This window comes from Podarcis bocagei (assembly GCF_964188305.1).
Source record: "Podarcis bocagei genome assembly, chromosome: 17".
In the NCBI taxonomy this organism is placed as follows: Eukaryota; Metazoa; Chordata; class Lepidosauria; order Squamata; family Lacertidae; genus Podarcis; species Podarcis bocagei.
This window is the reverse complement of record NC_138143.1, coordinates 42,577,214-42,599,445: the sequence shown is the minus strand read 5'-3', so window position 1 is coordinate 42,599,445 and position 22,232 is coordinate 42,577,214. Positions and strand designations below refer to the sequence as shown.

General features: G+C 46.0%; 1 protein-coding gene across 1 annotated transcript; it reads left to right on the top strand.

The window, feature by feature from the left end:
• The first annotated feature begins 8,396 nt into the window (after nt 1–8,396).
• FAM162A (family with sequence similarity 162 member A) lies at nt 8,397–17,616 on the top strand. The gene is made up of 4 exons (XM_081177111.1): nt 8,397–8,556; nt 11,065–11,167; nt 15,589–15,697; nt 16,958–17,616. Exons 1-4 carry the CDS (start codon nt 8,502–8,504, stop codon nt 17,051–17,053), a joined length of 363 nt encoding a protein of 120 aa, XP_081033237.1. The 5' UTR covers nt 8,397–8,501; the 3' UTR covers nt 17,054–17,616.
• The last annotated feature ends 4,616 nt before the right edge of the window (nt 17,617–22,232 follow it).

The window sequence follows — 22,232 nt, the reverse complement described above, 5'->3', positions numbered from 1 at the left end:
CTATTCTCTGTGTTGTACGAAACAGAGTCTGAAGAGAAGCGATACCACTCAGCACTGTCTATTATCATTGTTATGACTACTGCTATTATTACTATTGTTATCCTATGAAGATCACAGGGCAGTTCACAACATTAAAATTGCAAAATGAAAACACAAAATACATAATAAAAGAAAAACCAAAATGAACCAATAACCTCCCTTCCACAAACTCATTTAAAAGGATATACATACAGTGGTACCTCAGGTTACAGACACTTCAGATTACAGACTCTGCTAACCCAGAAATAGTACCTCGGGTTAAGAACTTTGCTTCAGGATGAGAACAGAAATTGTGCTCCGGCAGCGCGGCAGCAGCAGGAGGTCCCATTAGCTAAAGTGGTGCTTCAGGTTAAGAACAGTTTCAGGTTAAAAACGGACCTCTGGAACAAATTAAGTACTTAACCCAAGGTACCACTGTATAAGCTAAACAAGCTCTAGCTTAGGGCCCCACACTCTTGGGGGGCCCCCAAAAATTTTAAAGGGGAAAAATAACGATGTACATTTCCAAATGTACATGACAACCTTGATGGCAGAAAGTGAGGAGGAATTAAAGAACCATTTAATGAGGGTGAAAGAGGAGAGCGCAAAATATGGTCTGAAGCTCAACATCAAAGAAACGAAGATCATGGCCACTGGGCCCACCACCTCCTGGCAAATAGAAGGGGAAGAAATGGAGGCAGTGAGAGATTTTACTTTCTTGGGCTCCATGATCACTGCAGATGGTGACAGCAGTCACAAAATTAAAAGACGTCTGCTTCTTGGGAGAAAAGCAATGACAAACCTAGACAGCATCTTAAAAAGCAGAGACATCACCTTGCCAACAAAGGTCCGTATAGTTCAAGCTCTGGTTTTCCCAGTAGTGATGTCTGGAAGTGAGAGCTGGACCATCAAGAAGGCTGATCGCCGAAGAATGGATGCTTTTGAATTCTGGTGCTGGAGGAGACTCTTGAGAGTCCCATGGACTGCAAGAAGATCCAGCCTCTCCATTCTGAAGGAAATCAGCCCTGAGTGCTCACTGGAAGGACAGATCCTGAAGCTGAGGCGCCAAGACTTTGGCCACCTCATGAGAAGAGAAGACTCCCTGGAAAAGACCCTGATGTTGGGAAAGATGGAGGGCACAAGGAGAAGGGGACGACGGAGGACGAGATGGTGGGACAGTGTTCTCGAAGCTACAAACATGAGCCTGACCAAACTGCGGGAGGCAGTGAAAGACAGGAGTGCCTGGCGTGCTCTGGTCCAGGGGGTCACGAAGAGGCGGACAGGACTAAATGACTAAAGAACATTTCCAAAATATAAGATACAAAACAAGTAAAATAAAACTTACATACGGTAACAGTGGCAAATGGCTTTAGATACCTCTTAGGTCCATAAGTTACCATATAGCATATATTCAACATAAAAAACCAGCGACAATTTGTTGTTGACAAAGAACAGCTGGACATACAAAGGGCCCCATTGCCTTCAGGAGCTGAGGGCCTCATCAAACCTAAATCCGGCCCTGGCCTTGCAGGAATCTTGATGACGTAATCCATGGCAGAATCACAGAATTGTCGAGTTGGAGGGCGTTCCCCACCCCGAGGGTCATCTAGTCCAACCCCCAGCAATGCCGGAATCTCAGTGGCAGAATCCCAGAATTGCAGAGTTGGTGTCAGAGCTGCTGGAGCAAAGGGAGAGTTGGGTTCATAGAGTCTACACACAACACAACATGTACAATCCAACAGAACATGAAAATCATGCATGGAATTTACTAGTTGAAAGGGCTGGTTTCATAGAATGTTAGAGTCGGAAGGGAACTGTGGGGCATTGACTCAAAATTGCCACCCATTTCTTTTTTTAATTTTCTCTTTTTTTGTGAGAACATTCCTGGATTTTAAAGAATTGGCTAGTACCTAGGGATAAGGTTTTGCAACACTCTCAATGCTTTGCATGAGTTTCTAATTTCATGTTTTTCATAAGTGGTCAAGAGCATGCCCGAGGCAGTGCATAGGAGAGTCAACAATCAAAAGAGGTTAAAGACAGGAGGCAGCTAGGCCAGAGTAATTATCAACAGGATTACTGAAAGAACCAAGGAACAAAGTGATTCACTAACGAAGGAATGAAGAGCTGGCATGGAGACTGAGAGGGAGTGAGGGGAGGCAATGTAGAACATCAGCAAATAGAAGCAGTGTTGCACAGAATGCACTTCAACAGGTAGAAAAGTAGAGGGATGGGAAATGAAAATTCCTTTCATTTAGAAAACGATGTGAGGGATAAGGATTCTGGCCTGAACTTCTTGATGTCCTTCTAAGTGTGAGATTTTTGTTGTTGTTTAGACTACTCATAAGATGGGTAAATGCTCTTCTAAAGTTGCGCAACCCTGACCGAAATTGGCGAGAACTAGGACCAAGGGCTGGAAGTAAAGAAGTGGTGTGTATGGGATGGCTGCTTTGGCCCTGTTTTGCTGGAAATAACCAAGAGTAGTATTTCTAGTTCTCCCTGATTTGTGAGAGAGAGAGCAGTGAGAGTTGAAAAGCAGAAAAGACAGAATTTGGTTGGCATGGACCTTTGACCAGAATCCAGGAAAGCCTTGCAACCACACAGTTGCCACAGGGGGAAGGAGTTGAGGTGAAAGGTTGCAGATCATACTGAAAAATATTTCTGCAAACTTAATGTTCCACCATGTACAGTATACATTATCTTTGTATTTGTGGGGTGTTCAGATCTTGTAAGATTTGCGAGAAATAATCACAATCAGCACTGGGAGAAAACCAGCAACAACATCAAAAAAACGAAGATCATGGCCACTGGGCCCATCACCTCCTGGGGAAATGGAGGCATTTTTTTGCTGCAACAGACTGACTCGTGGTTACCCCTCTTGGAATCTAAACTTTTGAAAATGTGATATATACCTATAGGCTGCAGTATGCTGTATGCATCAATCAGGTTTTATTCTTGGTTAATTCAGCCTCAAATAATGGCAACTGCATGTACAACAAGTTGTGAATTCTTAAGCAAGTGCCAGCTGTTCATCCCCAGAGACAGAAGACTTGAGCAAGGCAGATTGAGCTTATTATGGTGTTTTTTAAAATTTATCCAGCACTATAATTCTTTCAGCTGCTTATAGAAAAATAACAAAATAATAAATTTATAAACAATAAAAAATCATGTCAGCGAACAGCATCCTCACCCCCAACAGTCAGCAGCCAAGATGTCTAGTGAAATCTCAGAGGGCATTCCTAGTGGAGAACAGCAGCAGGCTCCAGTTGACAGGCCTGGATTATCTGGATTGTAGTCAACTAATTTTAGTTAGAGTAGACCCATTGAAATTAATGACCTTGACTGACTTAGGTCCATTAATGTCAATGTGCAACAGGTACTGTTGTGGAAGCAATACAAGGCCAGCAGTTCGCTGATCCAATTAATGTTGCTGGTTTTCTCCCAGTGCTGATTTTGATTAGTTCCCACAAATCTTACAAGATCTGAACACCCCACAAATACAAAGATAATGTATACATGGTGGAACATTAAGTTTGCAGAAATATTTTTCAGTATGATCTGCAACCTTTTACCTCAACTCCTTCCCCCTGTGGCAACTGTGTGGTTTTCCTGGACTCTGGTCAAAGGTCTCATACTGTACATTGTTTCTCCTCCCCTTCACAGGATTCTACCAAATGACCTCAACCCAGACTGCTCTGCCTTTATTTTAGTTATTTGTGCAGTTACGCAACAGCTTTATACACTGGCTTTCAGGGCCTAAAACCCTGTAGGCTTTTCTCCCGTTGTCCACAAGCAGAGAAAAAGATTAGCACTGCAGATATCCATTCAAATTTTTCCATCATTTTAGAGCCAGCCTAGGCTGGGGGGGGAGAAAAACCAGGTGGAGTAGGCTCCATTGAATTCAACAGGACTTGCTTCTGAGTAGACATGCCCATGTGGCTACCTTTGGGTGGTATCCAGCTGCGCTTTACTCAGCTTTAATGAACACAAGCAAGTTAGGTCCATAAAATTCACGGAGTCTTTTCTGAGCAAATGTTGAGGCTTATCCAGATTTCATTTTGCACTTTCCAGGCACTGGTCTGGGCTTTAAAACTCCCTGCTCCTTGGTACTATGGGTTGCATTAAACTCAGCCATATTCAAGTCTGTTGAAATGAATGAACCGAAGTAACAATGTCTATTAACTTCTGTACTCTGAGTTAGACTGTAATGGTGGGTGAAGATGGGGTGTCACACACAAATATACAGTGGAACCCTGGGTTGAGAAGGTGATCCGTGCAGGAGGCATGTTCACAACCCACATCAAGAAGACCTTTCTGATCGTCAGAGCCATGGGTGGTGTCAGGATTTTTGTTGGGGGGGGGGAGGCAGTTTTTTTGTTGGGGGTGGGCAAAAAATCAGTTTGCTATGTTTTTTTTATTGATGGTGGGGCAGCTGCCCTTCACTGTCCCCTCCCCATGACTACGCCCATGGTCAGAAGGTGGTGGACTCTCTTTTCCATGGAGGTTTTTAAGGGGGGGTTGAATGGCAATTTGTCAGTACAGAGGCTTGCTTGCTTCCTTGCTTTATTGATTGATTGATTGATTGATTGATTGATTGACTGATTGATTGTCTCAGGGTGGTTCACTGAATAAAATTGAGATATAAAACCACAAAATACCTAACACAGTAAAAATAAAAACAGTCCAATAGCTCCCCACCCTATGCTTTAGTTGAGATCCCTGCATGACAGGGGGTTGGCCTGGATGACCCATGGAAGCCCTTCCAATCCCGTGACTCCGTACGACTCGTGGCCCACCGATCCAGAGACCAGCGTTCTCCTGTTGTTTAGTCGTGTCCACCTCTTCGTGACCCCCTGGACCAGAGCATGCCAGGCCCTCCTGTCCTCCACTGCCTCCCTCATGCTGGTAGCTTCGAGAACATACCATATAGCAATATATTCAACACAAAAAGCAGCTACAATTTGTTGTTGACAAAGGACAGCTGGACATACAAAGGGCACCATTACATTCAGTAGCTTAGCAGTGTTTCCCAACCTTTTTTGGGCAAAGGCACACTTGTTTGATGAAAAAAATCTCGAGGCACACCACCATTACAGCCCCGTGACGTGAGCGCGCAGCGTCACGCCGGGAGGGACGCACGAAAGTGTAAGTTTCAATTTTTTCCCCTCCCCCTTGCCGGGGAACCTCCAAGCTTTGGGGGTGGGGGGGGAGGAGGCAGCAAAGCGAGGCAGGAAGGAGAGCGCGGCTTGACTGGGTGAGCTTTGGCAGGGGCAGGGAATGAGAGCCGCGAGGCGGGCGCTGCGGACGGAGGCGCTGCCCGCCGAGCTCGCAGGCAGCCAGGCAGGCAGACGGCGAGAGCCCCGCGCTGGGCGGCCTCTCCTCGCCACCGCCGCCCCGCCTCTCGCCGCCCGACTCGCCCGCCTCCCTCCAGGCAACATCTCGCGGCACACCAGGCAACATCTCGCGGCACACTAGTGTGCCGCGGAACAGTGGTTGGGAAACACTGGCTTAGAGCCTCATCAGACCTAAATCCAGCCCTGGTTGCAGGTTCAATCCCCATACGGGACAGCTGCATATTCCTGTATTGCACAGGGGTTAGACTAGATGATCCTCAGGTCCCTTCCAACTCTGTTGTTGTTGTTGTTTAGTCGTTTAGTCATGTCCGCCTCTTCCTGACCCCCTGGACCAGAGCACGCCAGGCCCTCCTGTCCTCCACTGCCTCCCGCAGTTTGGTCAAACTCATGTTCGTAGCTTCGAGAACACTGTCCCACCATCTCATCCCCTTCTCCTTGTTCCCTCCATCTTTCCCAACATCAGGGTCTTTTCCAGGGAGTCTTCTCTTCTCATGAGGTGGCCAAAGTCTTGGAGCCGCAGCTTCAGGATCTGTCCTTCCAGTGAGCACTCAGGGCTGATTTCCTTCAGAATGGAGAGGTTTGATCTTCTTGCAGTCCATGGGACTCTCCAGAGTCTCCTCCAGCACCAGAATTCAAAAGCATCCATTCTTCGGCGATAAGTACGTACGGTAACCCGAGGTACCACTGTATTTGCTGCTGCAATACATGGTGTTGTATTTTGGGAATTATCCAGTGCTGTTTTTCTGGCAGGGGGACGCAGACCCCTCAACGTTTTGTGAATCTAAGTTTGGCCCCATTGAGGGGCAGGATTTCAATATGAGGAGGAAAAGGAGAGGACAGTGGTACCTCGGGTTACAGACAATTCAGGTTACATACGCTTCAGGTTACAGACTCTGCTAACCCAGAAATGTTACCTCGGGTTCAGAACTTTGCTTCAGGGTGAGAACAGTAATCGTGCTCCGGTGGCGCAGTGGCAGCAGGAGGCCCCATTAGCTAAAGTGGTGCTTCAGGTTAAGAACAGTTTCAGGTTAAGAATGGACCTCCAGAATGAATTCAGTTCTTAACCCGAGGCGCCACCGTATTGGGGTAGAAGGTCTTCGCTAACACGATCCAGAAGGGAGGCTGGCGCGCAGGAAGAAGCGCGACACTGCGCAGCCTTGCCTTCCCCTTTAGCCATTTGGACCCAATCCGTTGTTCCTGCAGCTGCTTCTGGTCCCTCAGGGAGATTTCTCAGGTGAGCGTCCTCCTCCTCGCGAGTAAAGCCCGGCAGCTGCGCGCCCACGGAGGAGGAGGAGGAGGCGGGCCTGTGGGCGGCGGCCCGGTTGCCTCTTCCCCGCCCGCCCGGCCGCCATTCGGCCTCCCTCGGCCCGGCCTCCCACACCTCCTCCTGCTTCTCCTCCTCGGCTCCGCTTCTGACCTCCCTTCCCTCCTCTGAGGCGCCTTTCGCAAGCGGGGAGCCGGGGCCTCCGAGGCGGGGCCGAAGCGCCTCTTTCCTGGGGCCATGGCGGGTGAGTGCCTCAGCTCGGCCGGGCCGGGCCTAGTCCTTGCCCGACCTCGGGGCCCGCCAGCCGGAGCCCGGGGGTGGCAGAAACCCAAAGCCGAGGGCCGGCTGGGCAGACCCGGGGAGACCTTGCCTCGCCCGCCTCTCCGCCTCGCCTCCCTGCGGGGACTCGGGGGGACTCGGGACGCCCTGGCAGGAAAAGGGGAGAGAAAGGCAAAGTATTCTGGGCATCTCCAGTGGGCGAGAGGAGTAAGAATGTAGTGGGAAATATTGATTAATACATTAAGAACGTATTGGGAAATATTGATTAGGGACGTGGGTTAAATGCCCTCCCACCAGATGTCAAAGAGAAGAACAACTACCAGACTTTTAGAAGACATCCGAAGGCAGCCCTGTTTAAGGAAGCTTTTAATGTTTGATGTATTACAGTATTTTAATTTTTTTGGAAGCTGCCCAGAGTGGCTGGGGAAGCCCAGCCAGATGGGCAGGGTATAAATAATAAATTATTATTATTATTATTATTATTATTATTATTATTATTATTATTATTATTATTATTAAACCACAGAGCCTAGGACTTGCCGATCAGAAGGTCGGTGGTTCGAATCCCCATTGCTCGGTCCCTGCTCCTGCCAACCTAGCAGTTCAAAAGCACATCAAAGTGCAAGTAGATAAATAGGTACCACTCCAGCGGGAAGGTAAACGGCATTTCCGTGCGCTGCTCTGGTTTGCCAGAAGCAGCTTAGTCATGCTGGCCACATGACCCGGAAGCTGTACGCCGGCTCCCTCGGCCAGTAAAGCGAGATGAGCGCCGCAACCCCAGAGTCGGTCACGACTGGACCTAATGGTCAGGTGTCCCTTTACCTTTACCTAAATATTGATTTGTGTTTGACTTATGGCAGGCCAAATACTTATCATTAAAAAAGTTTTAAGGGCGCCTGACCAACTCTTAGCTAGCTTGGAAAACCTAGTCTGTGGCTCATTTTTGACATCTTGAAAAATGTGTGGCTTTTTCTGCTTTCTCGTCTTAGTGTTTTGAACAACCCACTAGATACTTTGGTTATGACTTAAGTGTGAGATGGCTACTGAATATGTTTGAGTACCCGAAACCGTATCTTTTCCAGTTGTGACCTTATGGAACCTATCAGGGTACCTTCTGATGAGCTTTCTCCCCCATGGGATTTTGTTGCTCTTATTAAATTTTCCAAAAAGAAACAAAAGCAAAGGCAGTCAGAGGATACTCGAGGGCAGGCTTTGGGTAGCAGGTCGTCCTGGGTGAGCACAAAATTTGGCGCACCCCCCAAATAGGTCATTGTTCTTCCTACTGCTTTGTGACCCCTCAGCGTGGCGCCTGGTGTGGGAGAACTGCCTGCACCATCTCAAATCTGGCATCTTGCAGAGTTCAGTGGCGCTTTCCCTCTTAAATTCAGTTTTGCTCAAGGACCTGAAGCCGAGAGTAGGGTCTTCTGCGTCATGTTACGTTTCTCTCTTTATGTTGCAACTTTTTCTAACGTGTCACCTTTCTCTCCCCCCCCTTCCTCCTCCCAGGTGTAGTTGTTAGGATTTTGGACAAACGTCTTCCTTCTGCTCTGCGTACAAGTGGAGGACCATGCCGCTTCGTGAACAGGAGGATGTGCAGCAAAACCCAAGCAGAGAATGTGCAGAAGCCAAAAGCCCAGGCTTCAGGTAAACCAGAATTATCTTCGTGCTTGATTGGTAATATGGTGTTTCACGGAATCTGCTCCCCAGGTATTTGTGTGTAGGGTAGTAGCTTTCCCTTTGTGTAAATAACTGCTTTTTGATGACCCGTCATTGACTACTATGTACAAATTCATTTCTTTCTTTTCTGCCATGTTTGGTCGTGCTGGAAAGAGCTGGGCATATAGCTATAGGTTCCAGCAGCATGCCTGGAAATCCAACATGTGTATTTGCATGTGACTGCCTCTGGTGCTGATCGGTAGTTTTTAAATTGTTTTATATACATGCCCCAAATCAGATTTCTTTTTCCAGTATCTGAAAGAATGGTGGCATATCCACAAGTGTGCATGTAGCCCATTAACACTGAAGGAAAAGGTATAGCGCAATGGGAAGTAGTTGTTGACTGGAAATTAGGACAGTGAATGAACAAGATGCATCTTCTATATTGAGGATCTTACTTTCTTCGTTAAATTTGTGCAATTTAAAAATGAGGAAGTAGATCCATGTACATTGTACGCAATGTGTGTGCTAGCTTTACCTTCATGTGGTGACTTGCTGTTTGATTTCCTTTCCCTATAAACTTTTAACTAACCTTCCTTTCTATGGCTATGTTTGCTTAACTATGTATGCTACCATATTTTGCAAGCCAAAGTCCGTATGTGAGACTTGCTGAAATCAGGCCTTGTCTGTCTAAAGGGTTTTGGTGACTAAGGCTGCAATCCTAACCCAATTTATCTGGGAGTAAGCCCTACTTCTGAGTTGACAGGCACCCACTAAGGCAGGCATCCCCAAACTCTGCCCTCCAGATGTTTTGAGACTACAATTCCCATCATCCCTGACCACTGGTCCTGTTAGCTAGGGATGATGGCAGTTGTAGTCCCAAAACATCTGGAGGGCCGAGTTTGGGAATGCCCTCACTAAGGACTTGGAAGTGGTTGATCATTAGTAAATGAAGGTGTCTTTGTGTAGGAAGGTGGATAGCTTGAAGATACCTCAGCCCATATTTTCTGAACTTGTTACTGTCTAGAAGCATTAAATCCTTTAATCTCCAGTTGCACCTTTGCCTTTCCCACTGTTTAGCATTTGGGACCAGCTGTCCCCCCACCACGCACTTTTTTTTGGTAGATAGACACTCATGAATAGGGAATGGGATGTGATTGTTGTGTTCAAACATACTGGTTGGTATGAGCTGAAGAATTTTCACCTTCTTATCAGCAGTCTGAAACGCAGATAGCTTGCTACTGGTATTTTAAGCTCCTAAACCCCCCTGGTCAAGACTCTAATTCTTTAATCATTCAGAAGTGGCTCAGTGTGCAAAGTGTTTTATCTAAATGCAGAAAAAACCCATAGGGCTCAAAACCATAGTTGGTAGGATCAGGACTAACAATAAGTAGAGCTAGCCTACACTCTTGCAGACATGTACATACATGACACCCCCCCCCCCTTGCAGAGGAGACAGGCGCCATCCTTCTCTCTCTCCTGCACACAGCTGAGAAGAGGGTGTCTTCTCAGAGTCCCAGGACTTACTACGCTGCTGGCTTGTTTCCCGATCAGCAGAGTGGGGAGAGATTGTGTAATCCCAGCCCATAACTCTCCTCTGCTAAGATGACCAGGAATAGCTGAGCAGTGGATAAAAGGGGACAGTTTCAGGTACCTTGAGGTGGCAGTTCCTAATGAAACCAAGTTCCCCTGCCCCTCTCTTTCCCCAACAGGAAAGGTCAGGGACAAGATAAGCAAACTAGGCTGAAGCTAGCTGGATTGGCTTCTGTATGGGAATCCACGTCCTCTTCAATAATAATAAATAATAATAATAATAATAATAATAATTAATAATAATAATAATTAATAATTAATAATAATAATAATAATAATATATTATTTATACCCCGCCCATCTGGCTGAGTTTCCCCAGCCACTCTGGGCGGCTTCCAATCAAGTGTTAAAAACAATACAGCATTAAATATTAAAAACTTCTCTAAACAGGGCTGACTTCAGATGTCTTTTAAAAAGAAGATAGCTGCTTATTTCCTTCACATCTGAAGGGAGGGTGTTCCACAGGGCGGGCGCCACTACCGAGAAGGCCCTCTGCCTGGTTCCCTGTAACCTCACTTCTTGCAATGAGGGAACTGCCAGAAGGCCCTTGGCGCTGGACCTCAGTGTCCGGGCTGAACGATGGGGGTGGAGACGCTCCTTCAGGTATACAGGACCGAGGCCATTTAGGGCTTTAAAGGTCAGCACCAACACTTTGAATTGTGCTCGGAAACTCAGTACAGAGCTGATCAGGCTGGTGAAGCAATGACAGAGTGCTCTGCTTTGCCATCCTGACTGGTGGAGCAGGGAGGCTGAGGAGAGTCCAGATGAAGGCCTGAGGGGGCCAGAGGCTCCCCATACCTCAAGTAATTGGCTGTGCTGCAAGAGATCGCTATCTCGATTCCACCTTCTGGATAAGGCGTTTGGTTCTCAAGCGCTGCATTTTCTCTCCCCTGCTTTCTACAGCCTCTTTCAAAGTTCCAGGACACAAGCCCAGTGACTGGGACAAGAAGTTGTTGCTATGGACGGGCCGTTTCAAGAAAGAAGAGGATATACCAGAAACAGTGTCGTAAGTTTGAGTTTCACAAACCAAGCATTTAAAAAACTGCTTTAAACTGTACTTCCAGTGTAGCTAAAATGACTCCATATTTGACTCCAGTAATTATTTCATGCTAAAGCTGGGATATGCCCTTCGCAAAGGAATAAAGATAATACTCTTTTCTCTCCACAACCCATTTTTTTTAATCAGTGAAATGCAGATAGCTGTTACAGCAAGATGTTCAAATTATTATTGGCTGCGTTCACACACAACACAATAAGTCATGCCTTGTTTTAACCACGTCTTGTTCAACAAACCATAGGTTGTCTCATAGGCAGGAAAGCAAGTCGCAGCTTGTGTCTTCAGCTTGTTTTCCAGCTACTCTTGCCTCGCACATCTGTAGCTTGGTGAAGGATAGGTTAACTATACAGACTGTGGCGAAGCAAGACACTTTGGTTTGAACATAACGCTAAACAGTGGATCTTGTAAGTTAACAACAAATATTGGCTCCGCATTATGGTTTGTTGCTCGAAAACAGACCTTGTTTAGTTTGGGTTGGGTGTGGATGTTCAAACAAGCCATACTGAAGGCAGCCCTGTTTAGGGAAGCTTTTAATGTTTGATGTATCACAGTATTTTAATATTCTTTTGGAAGCCGCCCAGAGTGGCTGGGGAAACCCAGCCAGATGGGCGGGGTATAAATAATAAATTATTATTATTATTATTATTATTATTATTATTATTATTATTATTATTATACTCTGGGAAAGCAAACCACGGCTTAGCATTAAGCACAAACCAGGCTAAAATTGCCATTTGCATAATTCTGGTTGTAATTCTTGGTAATATTCAGAGAATCCAGAATATTTTATGAAAGATGAGTGATCGCGGGTATATGGATTAGGAGGTGTAATGTGGCTTGGCTACATTTTAATCCCATCACAAGTTGTCCTGTGCAAGCTGCGCTCTGACTGAGGGTTCTGAAATTCTCCTTGGAGACAGGCAGGCAAAGAAGGATCAACTTGTGTGCTGTCTACCTCTGCTTATTTGTCTTTCCCTCTGCCAATGTCTAGAAATCCAGTTTGTTACACAGAGTTGAACAGAGGCAGCCTATTTTTTCACTGCGTCATGTGATGAGCATAAGGTGTAGGCTGGTTTTTAGGTCTGAGCCCCTTGAGCACTGTCCATCTTGGGGTGCTGAGCTTTCAGTAGATACAGGCTGGATAAAATTGGTGTTCATCTGACCTGTATCAAAGCCTTTCCCAGCCTTATGAAGACTATGTTAGTTTTACATGAAGCAGCGAAGCATTTCAGAGAGCCTCACCTTCCTGTGCTGCTTGGGTCTGTGTGCTATTTGACTACATGTCTCAAGGAAATCCTATCAGCAAAGAATATTATTGGGCTTGCAGAGTGCTTTTGTAGCTTCCTATCATATGTTCTTTGTAGTAGTAGTCACCCAGTGTGAAAAATAGTAGCGTAGGGCCTCTGCAAGGCTGTTCAAGGGATCCAGACACTCAAAGTTTGCTGCTTGTTTTCAGCTGTGTCGAAGAGCAAAGCAATCGGCAGCAGCTGCCAGAAGCAACTGACTTTGAACTGTGATTACATTATCAGTTCTGTTTCCAGAAGTTACTGACTCTGTCATGCATGTTACTGATTCCACCAATTAACTACTCAAACAGCAAACTCTTAATGAAATTGTAGAAACAGGCACAACGACAGATTCGGGCAGAATACAGTGGCACCTCGGGTTACATACGCTTCAGGTTACACACGCGTCACGTTACAGACTCCGCCAACCCCGAAATACTACCTCGGGTTAAGAACTTTGCTTCAGGATGAGAACAGAAATCGTGCTCTGGCGGCGTGGCAGCAGCAGGAGGCCCCATTAGCTAAAGTGGTGCTTCAGGTTAAGAACAGTTTCAGGTTAAGTACGGACCTCTGGAACGAATTAAGTACTTAACCTGAGGTACCACTGTAGATTGCACAAAGCTTCCCAGGCTTTTGTGTTAGCTCTTCCTTGATACAGTTCTGGAGCAAGAATTATTTCGCAGATGGGCTTTTAGTGTTGAGTTCTTAAAAAGCTGCAAAGCAGATTTTGTGGGAACCCTGTTAGGTTTATAGTGAGGGTGCTGAAGCACTAACCCAAATATTCTGAGATTTTGTCAGCTGTTTGCTTATTATCTTATTGAACATTTTTTCACACTGTTGACAGAGGTGATGACTACATGTTGGCTTGGAAAGGCAACATTAGAAATGTTTCCTCTCATAGGTTCTTTCCAGCTTTGACTTAATTGTGGTAGCAAGTTCCACAGTTTAACTATGTGCTGTGTGAAGAGGTTTGGCCAAAATATTTCACCGTCCAGCTTCACTGGATGACTCCGAGCTCTAGAACCCTGGAGGACCCTTCTCTCTAGAACCCAGGTAAGAGTCTAGAACCCTGGGTTCTAGAGAGAAAAGTATCTCTGTGCCCACGTTCTTCTTTCTGTGCATCATTTTACATAGCTTTGTGGTGTTCCCCTTTACTTTTTTTTCCAAACTAAAAAGCCCCAAATGTTGTAACCTTTGCTCATTTGGATTGCCATCTTCTCAACCTTTTCCAGCTTTGCAATATCCTTTTGTGGGGTGAGGAGACCAGAAATGTAGACGGTTCAGTCACACCATTGATTTGTACAATGGTTCTGGCCGTTTTATTTTCAGCTCCTTTTCTCATGACTCCTAGCATGGAATTCGCCTTCCTCACAGCTGCCACAAATTGGGTTATCTGCAGTGACCCAAGAACCCTTTTGTAGTGACTGCCAGCTTAGATCCTATCAGATAGATCCCTCTGGTGAAGTTGAGGGCTGCTGCTGCTGCTGTTTCGCCCCAGTATAAATCACTTTACACTTGCTTACATTGTATGGCATTTTCCATTTGCCCCTTCACTCAGACCTTCTCAAGCTCCTCTGTGTCATTAGTTGTTGATAGATCATATGGGGACATCCTTGTGCACTGGGAATCAGGTTGTGTTGGCCTTTCTATTATGGCTGCCGAGTGACGACACTGTCTTTAATACGGAATAAGCCATGGAAGAGAGACACAACCATCAGGAGGGGACCATACTGACATTTCTTCACTGTCAGTAGATCTCTTTTCTTCAGAAGTCCCACCCTGTCTTTCTCTCTGCCTGGTCAGGCCCATTCAAGGTTTGATTTTAGGAGTGCTCTGCATCATGCAAGTATTCCTTTCCCCTTCTCCTTACCTTGCTTTGCAGCATCTGTGTGAAGATTAAGCTCCTGAGCCCTTGGCTCCCCCTGCTCCTAGTGCCTGCTAGTTTTTCTCCCTCCCTCAGAAGAGAAGGGACCTGTTGGTCCTTTTGAAGGTCAGAGTTGTGCCCTACCTCGTTCTAGGTCCTACCTCTGCATGCCTCCTAATTCTGCTCTCCTGGTCTAAGGACTTCAAATGCAGCCAAGCAGGACTGGGCCAAGCCAGCGGTTCTGCCTGAATAAGAAAAAAATCTGGACACTTTTAACCCAAGCTCTAGGGCAGGGGTTGGCAACTTGCGGCCCATGGGCCACAGGCGGCCCTCGGGGGTCATTTAAACGGCCCCCGAGCCGCCCCTGAACCAAGCTGCCTTCTCGGTGAGCCCCTGCGCACTGTGCTAAACCAGTGCAGCGCGCAGCGGGGACTTTCTTCCGCGGTGCTAGAAATCATGTTTGCTCATGCGCAGACGCCAAAAATCGCGTCTGCACAGATGCGATCTGGCCCATGGAGCCATCTCCGTGGGAGTGAACCAGCCCAGGCAAGGTAAACCTTGCTGCTCCCTGCTCTAGGGGTTATGTAGTCCCCAGAATGGTACAATAATGGGTTTTGCCTTATGGCTTGTTGTTGTTTAGTCGTTCAGTCATGTCTGCCTCTTCGTGACCCCCTGGACCAGAGCGCACCAGGCCCTCCTGTCTTCCACTGCCTCCCGCAGTTTGGTCAAACTCATGCTGGTAGCTTCGAGAACACTGTCCCACCATCTCATCCTCTGTCATCCCCTTCTCCTTGTGCCCTCCATCTTTCCCAACATCAGGTTCTTTTCCAGGGAGTCTTCTCTTCTCCTGAGGTGGCCAAAGTAGTGGAGCCTCAGCTTCAGGATCTGTCCTTCCAGGAAGCACTCAGAATGGATAGGTTTGATCTTCTTGCAGTCCATGGGACTCTCAAGAGTCTCCTCCAGCACCAGAATTCAAAAGCATCAATTCTTCGGCGATCAGCCTTCTTTATGGTCCAGCTCTCACTTCCATACATCACTCCATGGACTTGCATACAAAACTCCATGGACAAACACAACAGGCCTTATGGCTTAGCAGTCTTTAACTAGATTCTTCATTTGATCCCCCCCCCCATTAACAAGATGGTCAAGGCAGTGGAAGCAGCTATGGCTTGACAATGCTAATCCATGACAATTAATTTAGGATAATTCATTCTTTAAAGGTTTGAGATGGTTGACGCGGCGAGGAACAAGATGCGTGTGAAGATCAGCTACGTAATGATTGCCTTGACAATCATGGGCTGCATATTGATGGTCATTCTGGGGAAGCGGGTGAGTACAAGAGAGCTAAGAGGTTGGCAGCAGCGTGGGGGGAAAGAGCTAAAGGACCAGCCTAATCTCTCAGGAAAAGCAATTAAATTGTGGGAATACTGCAGCTGGGAAAATGTGGGTGGTTGTATTCTTAATAAAGTAAATGGAAGGATAAACTATAGTTTACCTAAGAGATGGGGGGAGGGAGAGAGGAAGAAAGAGGGAATTAGAATCAAAGTCAGGGTAGGATAGGCATGAGAATGGGAATTTCCCCAAATGTGGAATTCAGTGCATTATCAACAGTTTATGTCAATAGCTCTGTGGGAGATTGCTTATAGTTTTCATAAAAAATATACTGTATTTTTCGCTCTATCGGACGCACTTTTTCCCCTCCAAAAATAAAGGGGAAATGTGTGTGCGTCCTATGGAGCGAATGCAGGCTCCTTGGCTTCAGCAATAGCAACGCGAAGCCTCCAAAGCGCAGAGGGAGCGCTCCCTCCGCGCTCGGGAGGCTACGCGTTGCTTTCCCTGAAGCCTGGAGAGCGAGAGGGGTCGGTGAGTACCGACCCCTCTTGCTCTCCAGCCTTCAGGGATAGCTGCCTGAAGCCTTTGGAGCGCAGCGGGACCTTGCGCTGGAGTGGTTGCACGCGGCTAAAGAGGAAGCCAAGACAGCCAGCGGGATGGATCCCGCTCGCTGTCTTGGCTTCTTTGCTCTTTGGGGCTGGGGGAGGGGAATAAGATTTTTTTTTCTTGATTTCCCCCCCTAAAAACTAGCTGCGCCTTATGGAGCGAAAAATACGGTACTGTAATGTTAGCTGGAAATTGCAATATGGAGAGGGATTGAAATGGCCCCCCACTGGCAGACAGGATTATAGCATCATGTCTGGCACCTCCATTTCCTGATGCTTAGTTACTCTTTTCTGCCTTTTCTTGAAAGCTCTGCTATTATCTGTTAGGCTCTTAAGGTGAGCAGAAGAGGATATATATGGGGGCTCTTTGTCCTGTTATCATTACTTGTTTCCTGAAATAAAGAAATTAACCTGTCTGACATAGAACCAAGCAGTCTGGGTTCAAGTCTTGTAGTCCTTCAAGTAGTGCGCAGTCTTCCATTGAGTGGTCATGTCACAAGTCCTGGAGTCTAAAAAGCCTTTCAATTCTTCATACAGCAAACCCACAACTTACTTATGGGTTACATTCCAGGAATCACACCTAAAGCCAAAACAATGTATAGTCACATGGTTACTTTCCTTGCATGCTTGTGTGGTCTCTTCTTTGCTGCAGGCTGTGGAGAGGCACGAATCCCTGACGAGTCAGAATCTGGAGAAAAAAGCTCGCTGGAGAGAGGAGGCCGCTCAGAGTGTCTCTGCCAAACCATAGTCAAGAGGAAGGACAACACTTCAGAAGGCACAAGATGCATTGTTCTCTTTTAATTATAGAGGAGGAGGGGGGGCTGGGGGGAAGGCATATTCATTAGTCAAGGGTTGCTTCCGAGCTTCCAGAAAATAAAATTATTTTGTGGTAATCCTATGAAGATTTCATATTTTGCTAGTATCCAGTAACTATCCAGTTTCAAAGAAAGCTAAATACAGTATACAATTCCGTTCAGTTACTGTATGTATTAAAATATTCATTGTACCTTCTGTATTGGTCGATAGGCTTGTTGAAGCAAGGTATTGAATTCACCTTGAGTGACTAATAGCATACATAGGAATCTCTCTCTCTCTCTCTCTCTCTCCACACACACATACACGGTGGTAGCACAGATATCTTAATGGTATGTGACCTAACGCTTTGAAACAGCAGTAATGGAATGTAGACGCTACCGCTTGCTCTCATATCATCTACCAGCCGTGAATGTTTTGGGATGCTAATATCTGTAATAATTCTGGTTTTCTGTTCTGTTGATATCATCCTAAAACCTTTGATTCTAAACTTCATAATCTCTGGCATCTTCATTATTTCAGGATATAACCGGCATATGTGATTCAGCTCCAGTGCAGAACAAGTGCTCATAACACAAAACTCATACATTGAAGTTGACAGGGCGCCCAATTCAAAAGTCTTTGATAAACACAGGGAAGTTCGGAGGTCAGAAAGTCTGGCTATGCATGAATAGACAAGTCTTTGCCCTGAGGATCATGCACTCTAAATCCAACACAGAGGATAGCACTAAAAGGAGATACTATTCAGGACTTCAGTCCTATACCCACTTACATGGGTGTGATACCCTAATGGCTTCAAGGAAGTATTCACAATTTTGGGGATAAAATGGGGGTCTGTGGAACCCACAGGAAAATTGGCCAGGGTCCTTGGAACACTTTCCTAACACTACTCTCTGGGATTAGTTGCTGATGTAGGAACAGAAACACAATAAAAGTGTGTTCCTGGTACTTAGCAATCTCCCTAAAATTGGCAACAAAAGCTGCAGAAAGTCATACCTTGATTCTCAAATATAATTGGTTCCAGAATTCCATTCGACTTCTGAAAACATTCGAAAACCAAGGCGTGGCTTCCAGTTGGCTGCAGGACCTTCCTGCACTCAATTGGAAGCAGTGTTGGGACGTTCAGCTTCCAAAAGACGTTCACAAACCTGAACACTCACTTCCGGGGTTGCGGCGTTCGGGAGCCAAAACTTTGGGGTTGCGGCGTTCGGGAGCCAAAGCATTCGAGAACCAAGGTATGACTGTACTCTCCCAGGGCTTGATCAGTCTGAATAAGGCCAATTCCAAAAACCAGGCTTGGACCCACATTGAAATGGGCTTAGATAATCAGCCTCATCCACGATTACCTCCAGTTGCTCTGCCATTACCCTCTTGACCAATAATGGGGCATTTGCAACTTGTCAGTCACCATCTGGTCCAGGTTTGACTTCTTTAAGAAATAGGTGCGCTGATGCCTCTAAGAGCAACAGAGTCCACAAAACAATGCTAGGCATAAGATGCCACAACCGTTGCATTAAGATCATTCCAAAGACAAGCGTCTTCATCCTCGAAAGTGCTGCCCAAACATGTCAAAGTGGGTCTTGGATAGATCCTCCAGGGTCAGCAGTGGCCATATGGCTACTTGATGCAATGGGAGGCAGCGCAGTATGACCTTGCAGTGCTCACCACCATATGGTAGGTGCAATTATGCACTCAAACCAGTTTTCATTATACCAGTATAGGTAAATAATTCCATGTAGGTAAGAAACAGCTACAGCAAAGATGTAGCAGAAACAACTCTTTCAGTTTGGGTCTACTTAGCCTTGCCACCATGCACAGGTAAAGGGACCCCTGACTGTTAGGTCCAGTCGCAGACGACTCTGGGATTGCAGCGCTCATCTCGCTTTACTGGCCAAGGGAGCTTCCGGGTCATGTGGCCAGCATGACTAAGCTGCTTCTGGCGAACCAGAGCAGCGCACAGAAACGCTGTTGACCTTCCCGCCGGAGTGGTACCTATTTATCTACTTGCACTTTGACGTGCTTTTGAACTGCTAGGTTGGCAGGAGCAGGGACCGAACAACGGGAGCTCACCCCGTCATTGATTTGAACCGCCGGCCTTCTGATCGGCAAGTCCTAGGCTCTGTGGTTTAACCCACAGCACCACCCACGTCCCTTGCATACTAGTGCTCAAATTACACAGGCTTTCTGTTGTTGAAAAGTTGTGATATGATTTGGCAAAAACAGAGACGCCAAGGGAAGGGGTTATGGATCATTAATGGCCCCTCACCCGTCTTTCCCCCATAAAGCACTGTGCATAGAAGCACACGCAGCATAGAAACATAGAACTGTAGAGTTGGAAGGGGCCACAAAGGTTGTCTAGTCCAACCCCCTGCAATGCAGGAAACGTTTGCCTAATGTAGGGTGTGAATCCACAATCTTGAGATCAAGGCCAAGTAAAAGGGGGGTTGTATGGAGTGTAGGTTGTAAAAAGCACAATTTGTTATGCTGCCCATCGCTGCTGATCACAAGGCATGCCTTGGTCTGTAATTTACTAGCTTTGTGGAGCTTGAGTCAACATGAGATGACCTTTAACCAGCAGGGTTTTTAAAAAATAATTGAATAAATTACGTAATTAAGGAGGTCTCTTATCTCTCCTCCCCCCCATCCCCCACCTACTGGTTGTCAAAAAATTCTACTGATGCCTTATGGAGACAACATGATCCTCATTCCATTTTCCCAATTGATAATTATTGTTATTAGCATTTGCTTGCTGTTTTATGCAAAAAAGGGGGGTCTCCAAGCAACATAAAATGATAAAATAGAAACAGGTACAGTGGTGCCCCGCAAGACGAATGCCTCGCAAGACGGAAAACTCGCTAGATGAAAGAGTTTTCTGTTTTGGAGGTGCTTCGCAAAACGAATCTCCTATGGGCTTGCTTCGCAAGACGACAATGTCTTGCGAGTTCCTGCTGGTTTTTTTCCCCTTTCCCCCCCTTTTATAAGCCGCTAAGCCGCTTATCAGCTGATCCGATCAGCAGATAAGCCGCTAAAAGCAGCTAATAGCGCTAATTCGCTAACCCTTCAATGGGCTTGCTTCGCAAGACGAAAAAAACCGCTAGACTAAGAGAATCACAGAACGGATTCTTTTCGTCTTGCGAGGCACCACTGTAAAATTAGAAACCACATTGAGAAAGGAGACTTAAAACACGAAGATTCTTAAAAGTGCTCATCCAGCAACACAAATGTACCTCCCTCCCGTGTCCCCATCACAGGATAGGCTAAAATAGCACACAAAGGTTTTTCCTGAAGTGTAGGTAATCCAGATACTTTATGAAATATTAATTGTGCATTGTAGAAATGTTTTTTTATTGTGCATTTTTGGTCTCGTTTTATCTTGCACACTGCTCTGATGGCTTGTGATTTATAAATAATCTGAATCAGTAATTTATAAATATGTAAAATAAAAGGGGGGAGGAGAGGAGAGAATGTTCCATTACACCTGTGTAATATTTACCTTAGTGTTCCATTGAATACAATCTTTTTTCAAGAGAGATATGTTATTCCACTGGCGGATCAGGACTGGACACCAACTTCATTTGGGGTGCACTATTGCCACTACAGAAATATTTTAAAGAAAATCCTTGAGCCACTAATCGCTCATTAACCCACTTGATATAGAGTTCTTCTGAAGATAAAAATGGTAGGGGAGAGCTCCATGCATTGAATAACCATGTAAGATGCATAGAATTCAAATTAAAAAGGCCCACTTACTAGGGCAGAGGATGTTACTCTCAGTAGTAGCCTGTTATTTTCAAGGGCAATATATCTGAACTCGCCTGGTTTATACAGGAGAAAGTAATGGCATACAGTCCAGGCATGGCCAAACTTGGCCCTCCAGCTGTTTTGGGACTACAAGTCCCATCATCCCTAGCTAACAGGACCAGTGTTCAGGGATGATGGGAACTGTAGTCCCAAAACAGCTGGAGGGCCAAGTTTGGCCATGCCTGGCATACACTCAGGGGTGTTATGGGGGCTCCTGCTAATTGAAGCCCCTGGCAAGCAAGGGCAGGTTTTTCTCAACTGAACCCCCAGCTCCAACCATTGACTTTGTCCTGTAGAACTCCGTGGCATTTTGGGAACATGCTCATATGGAGATCCATTTGCTCAGTCTATACCGTATCCCTGGCTTTTGTTACAAGGCAAACAGTCCACTTTTGGGGTTACAAAATTATCTCATCTGTAGCCTTTCAGAGTACAGTAGTTTGGCTTGGGCATAATGTATACCATATCCCATTTTTCTGGGTACCAAGAAGTTCCTTGAACACGGCGGGGTATGTCATACTACTATTGAGAGACCTTTAACTTCTCTAAGAAGAATGCCATGATCTCTGAATATACAAATTCAGTTCTTGATAGAGCCTAGAAATAGTTTTCATACTAATTCAGGTGTCTTGGGCTACATGTATACAGAATTACTACCCAAAGCACATGGCTAAATGTACATATTTCAAAATATGTATCTTTAAATAATATATTCCTCCCCCTACCTTTTGTGGCCTGCCCCCCCCCCCCAGTAAACAGGACATAATCCTCTCATGCTATTATTATACACCCTATAGCTTTGGGAAATGATTTATAGATTATGGTATGGACCCTAAATGCTTCCTTCAATCAAATCACATTTGAATGAGGGTGCCGTCTCCCTTAAACCCAATATGCAACAATGGGGGGGTCTCTCTGCCAGAGGCATTCAATACACAGCTTTGGGCTAGTAGAGACAGAAGGCACAATCTCTGCCAGGTTCATATCCATCTCCTTCCTGCCCTTGACCCCCCCCCCCAGCAAAAAATGCAGGCAGTGTTCTGCTCGTCCAGGTCAGCAGCAGGTCAACACTGAAATAATATTTAAGTGTTAGTGCAAGCCTTCAAAGGTTTAGGAAGTGTGGTTTGACGCTTCAACTCATTGTCCAGAACTTTTACGCAGCCACCTCCATCTCACAGAGTTGACCCAACTTCCACATACCTGCCGCCTCTCAACTTTGGATTGTATATTCTGATTTGCGTATGTACATCACCACACCGGCTAACAGAAAGAAGCACCACATTAGCCCTACTTTTAAAAATGAAAGAAAAAGA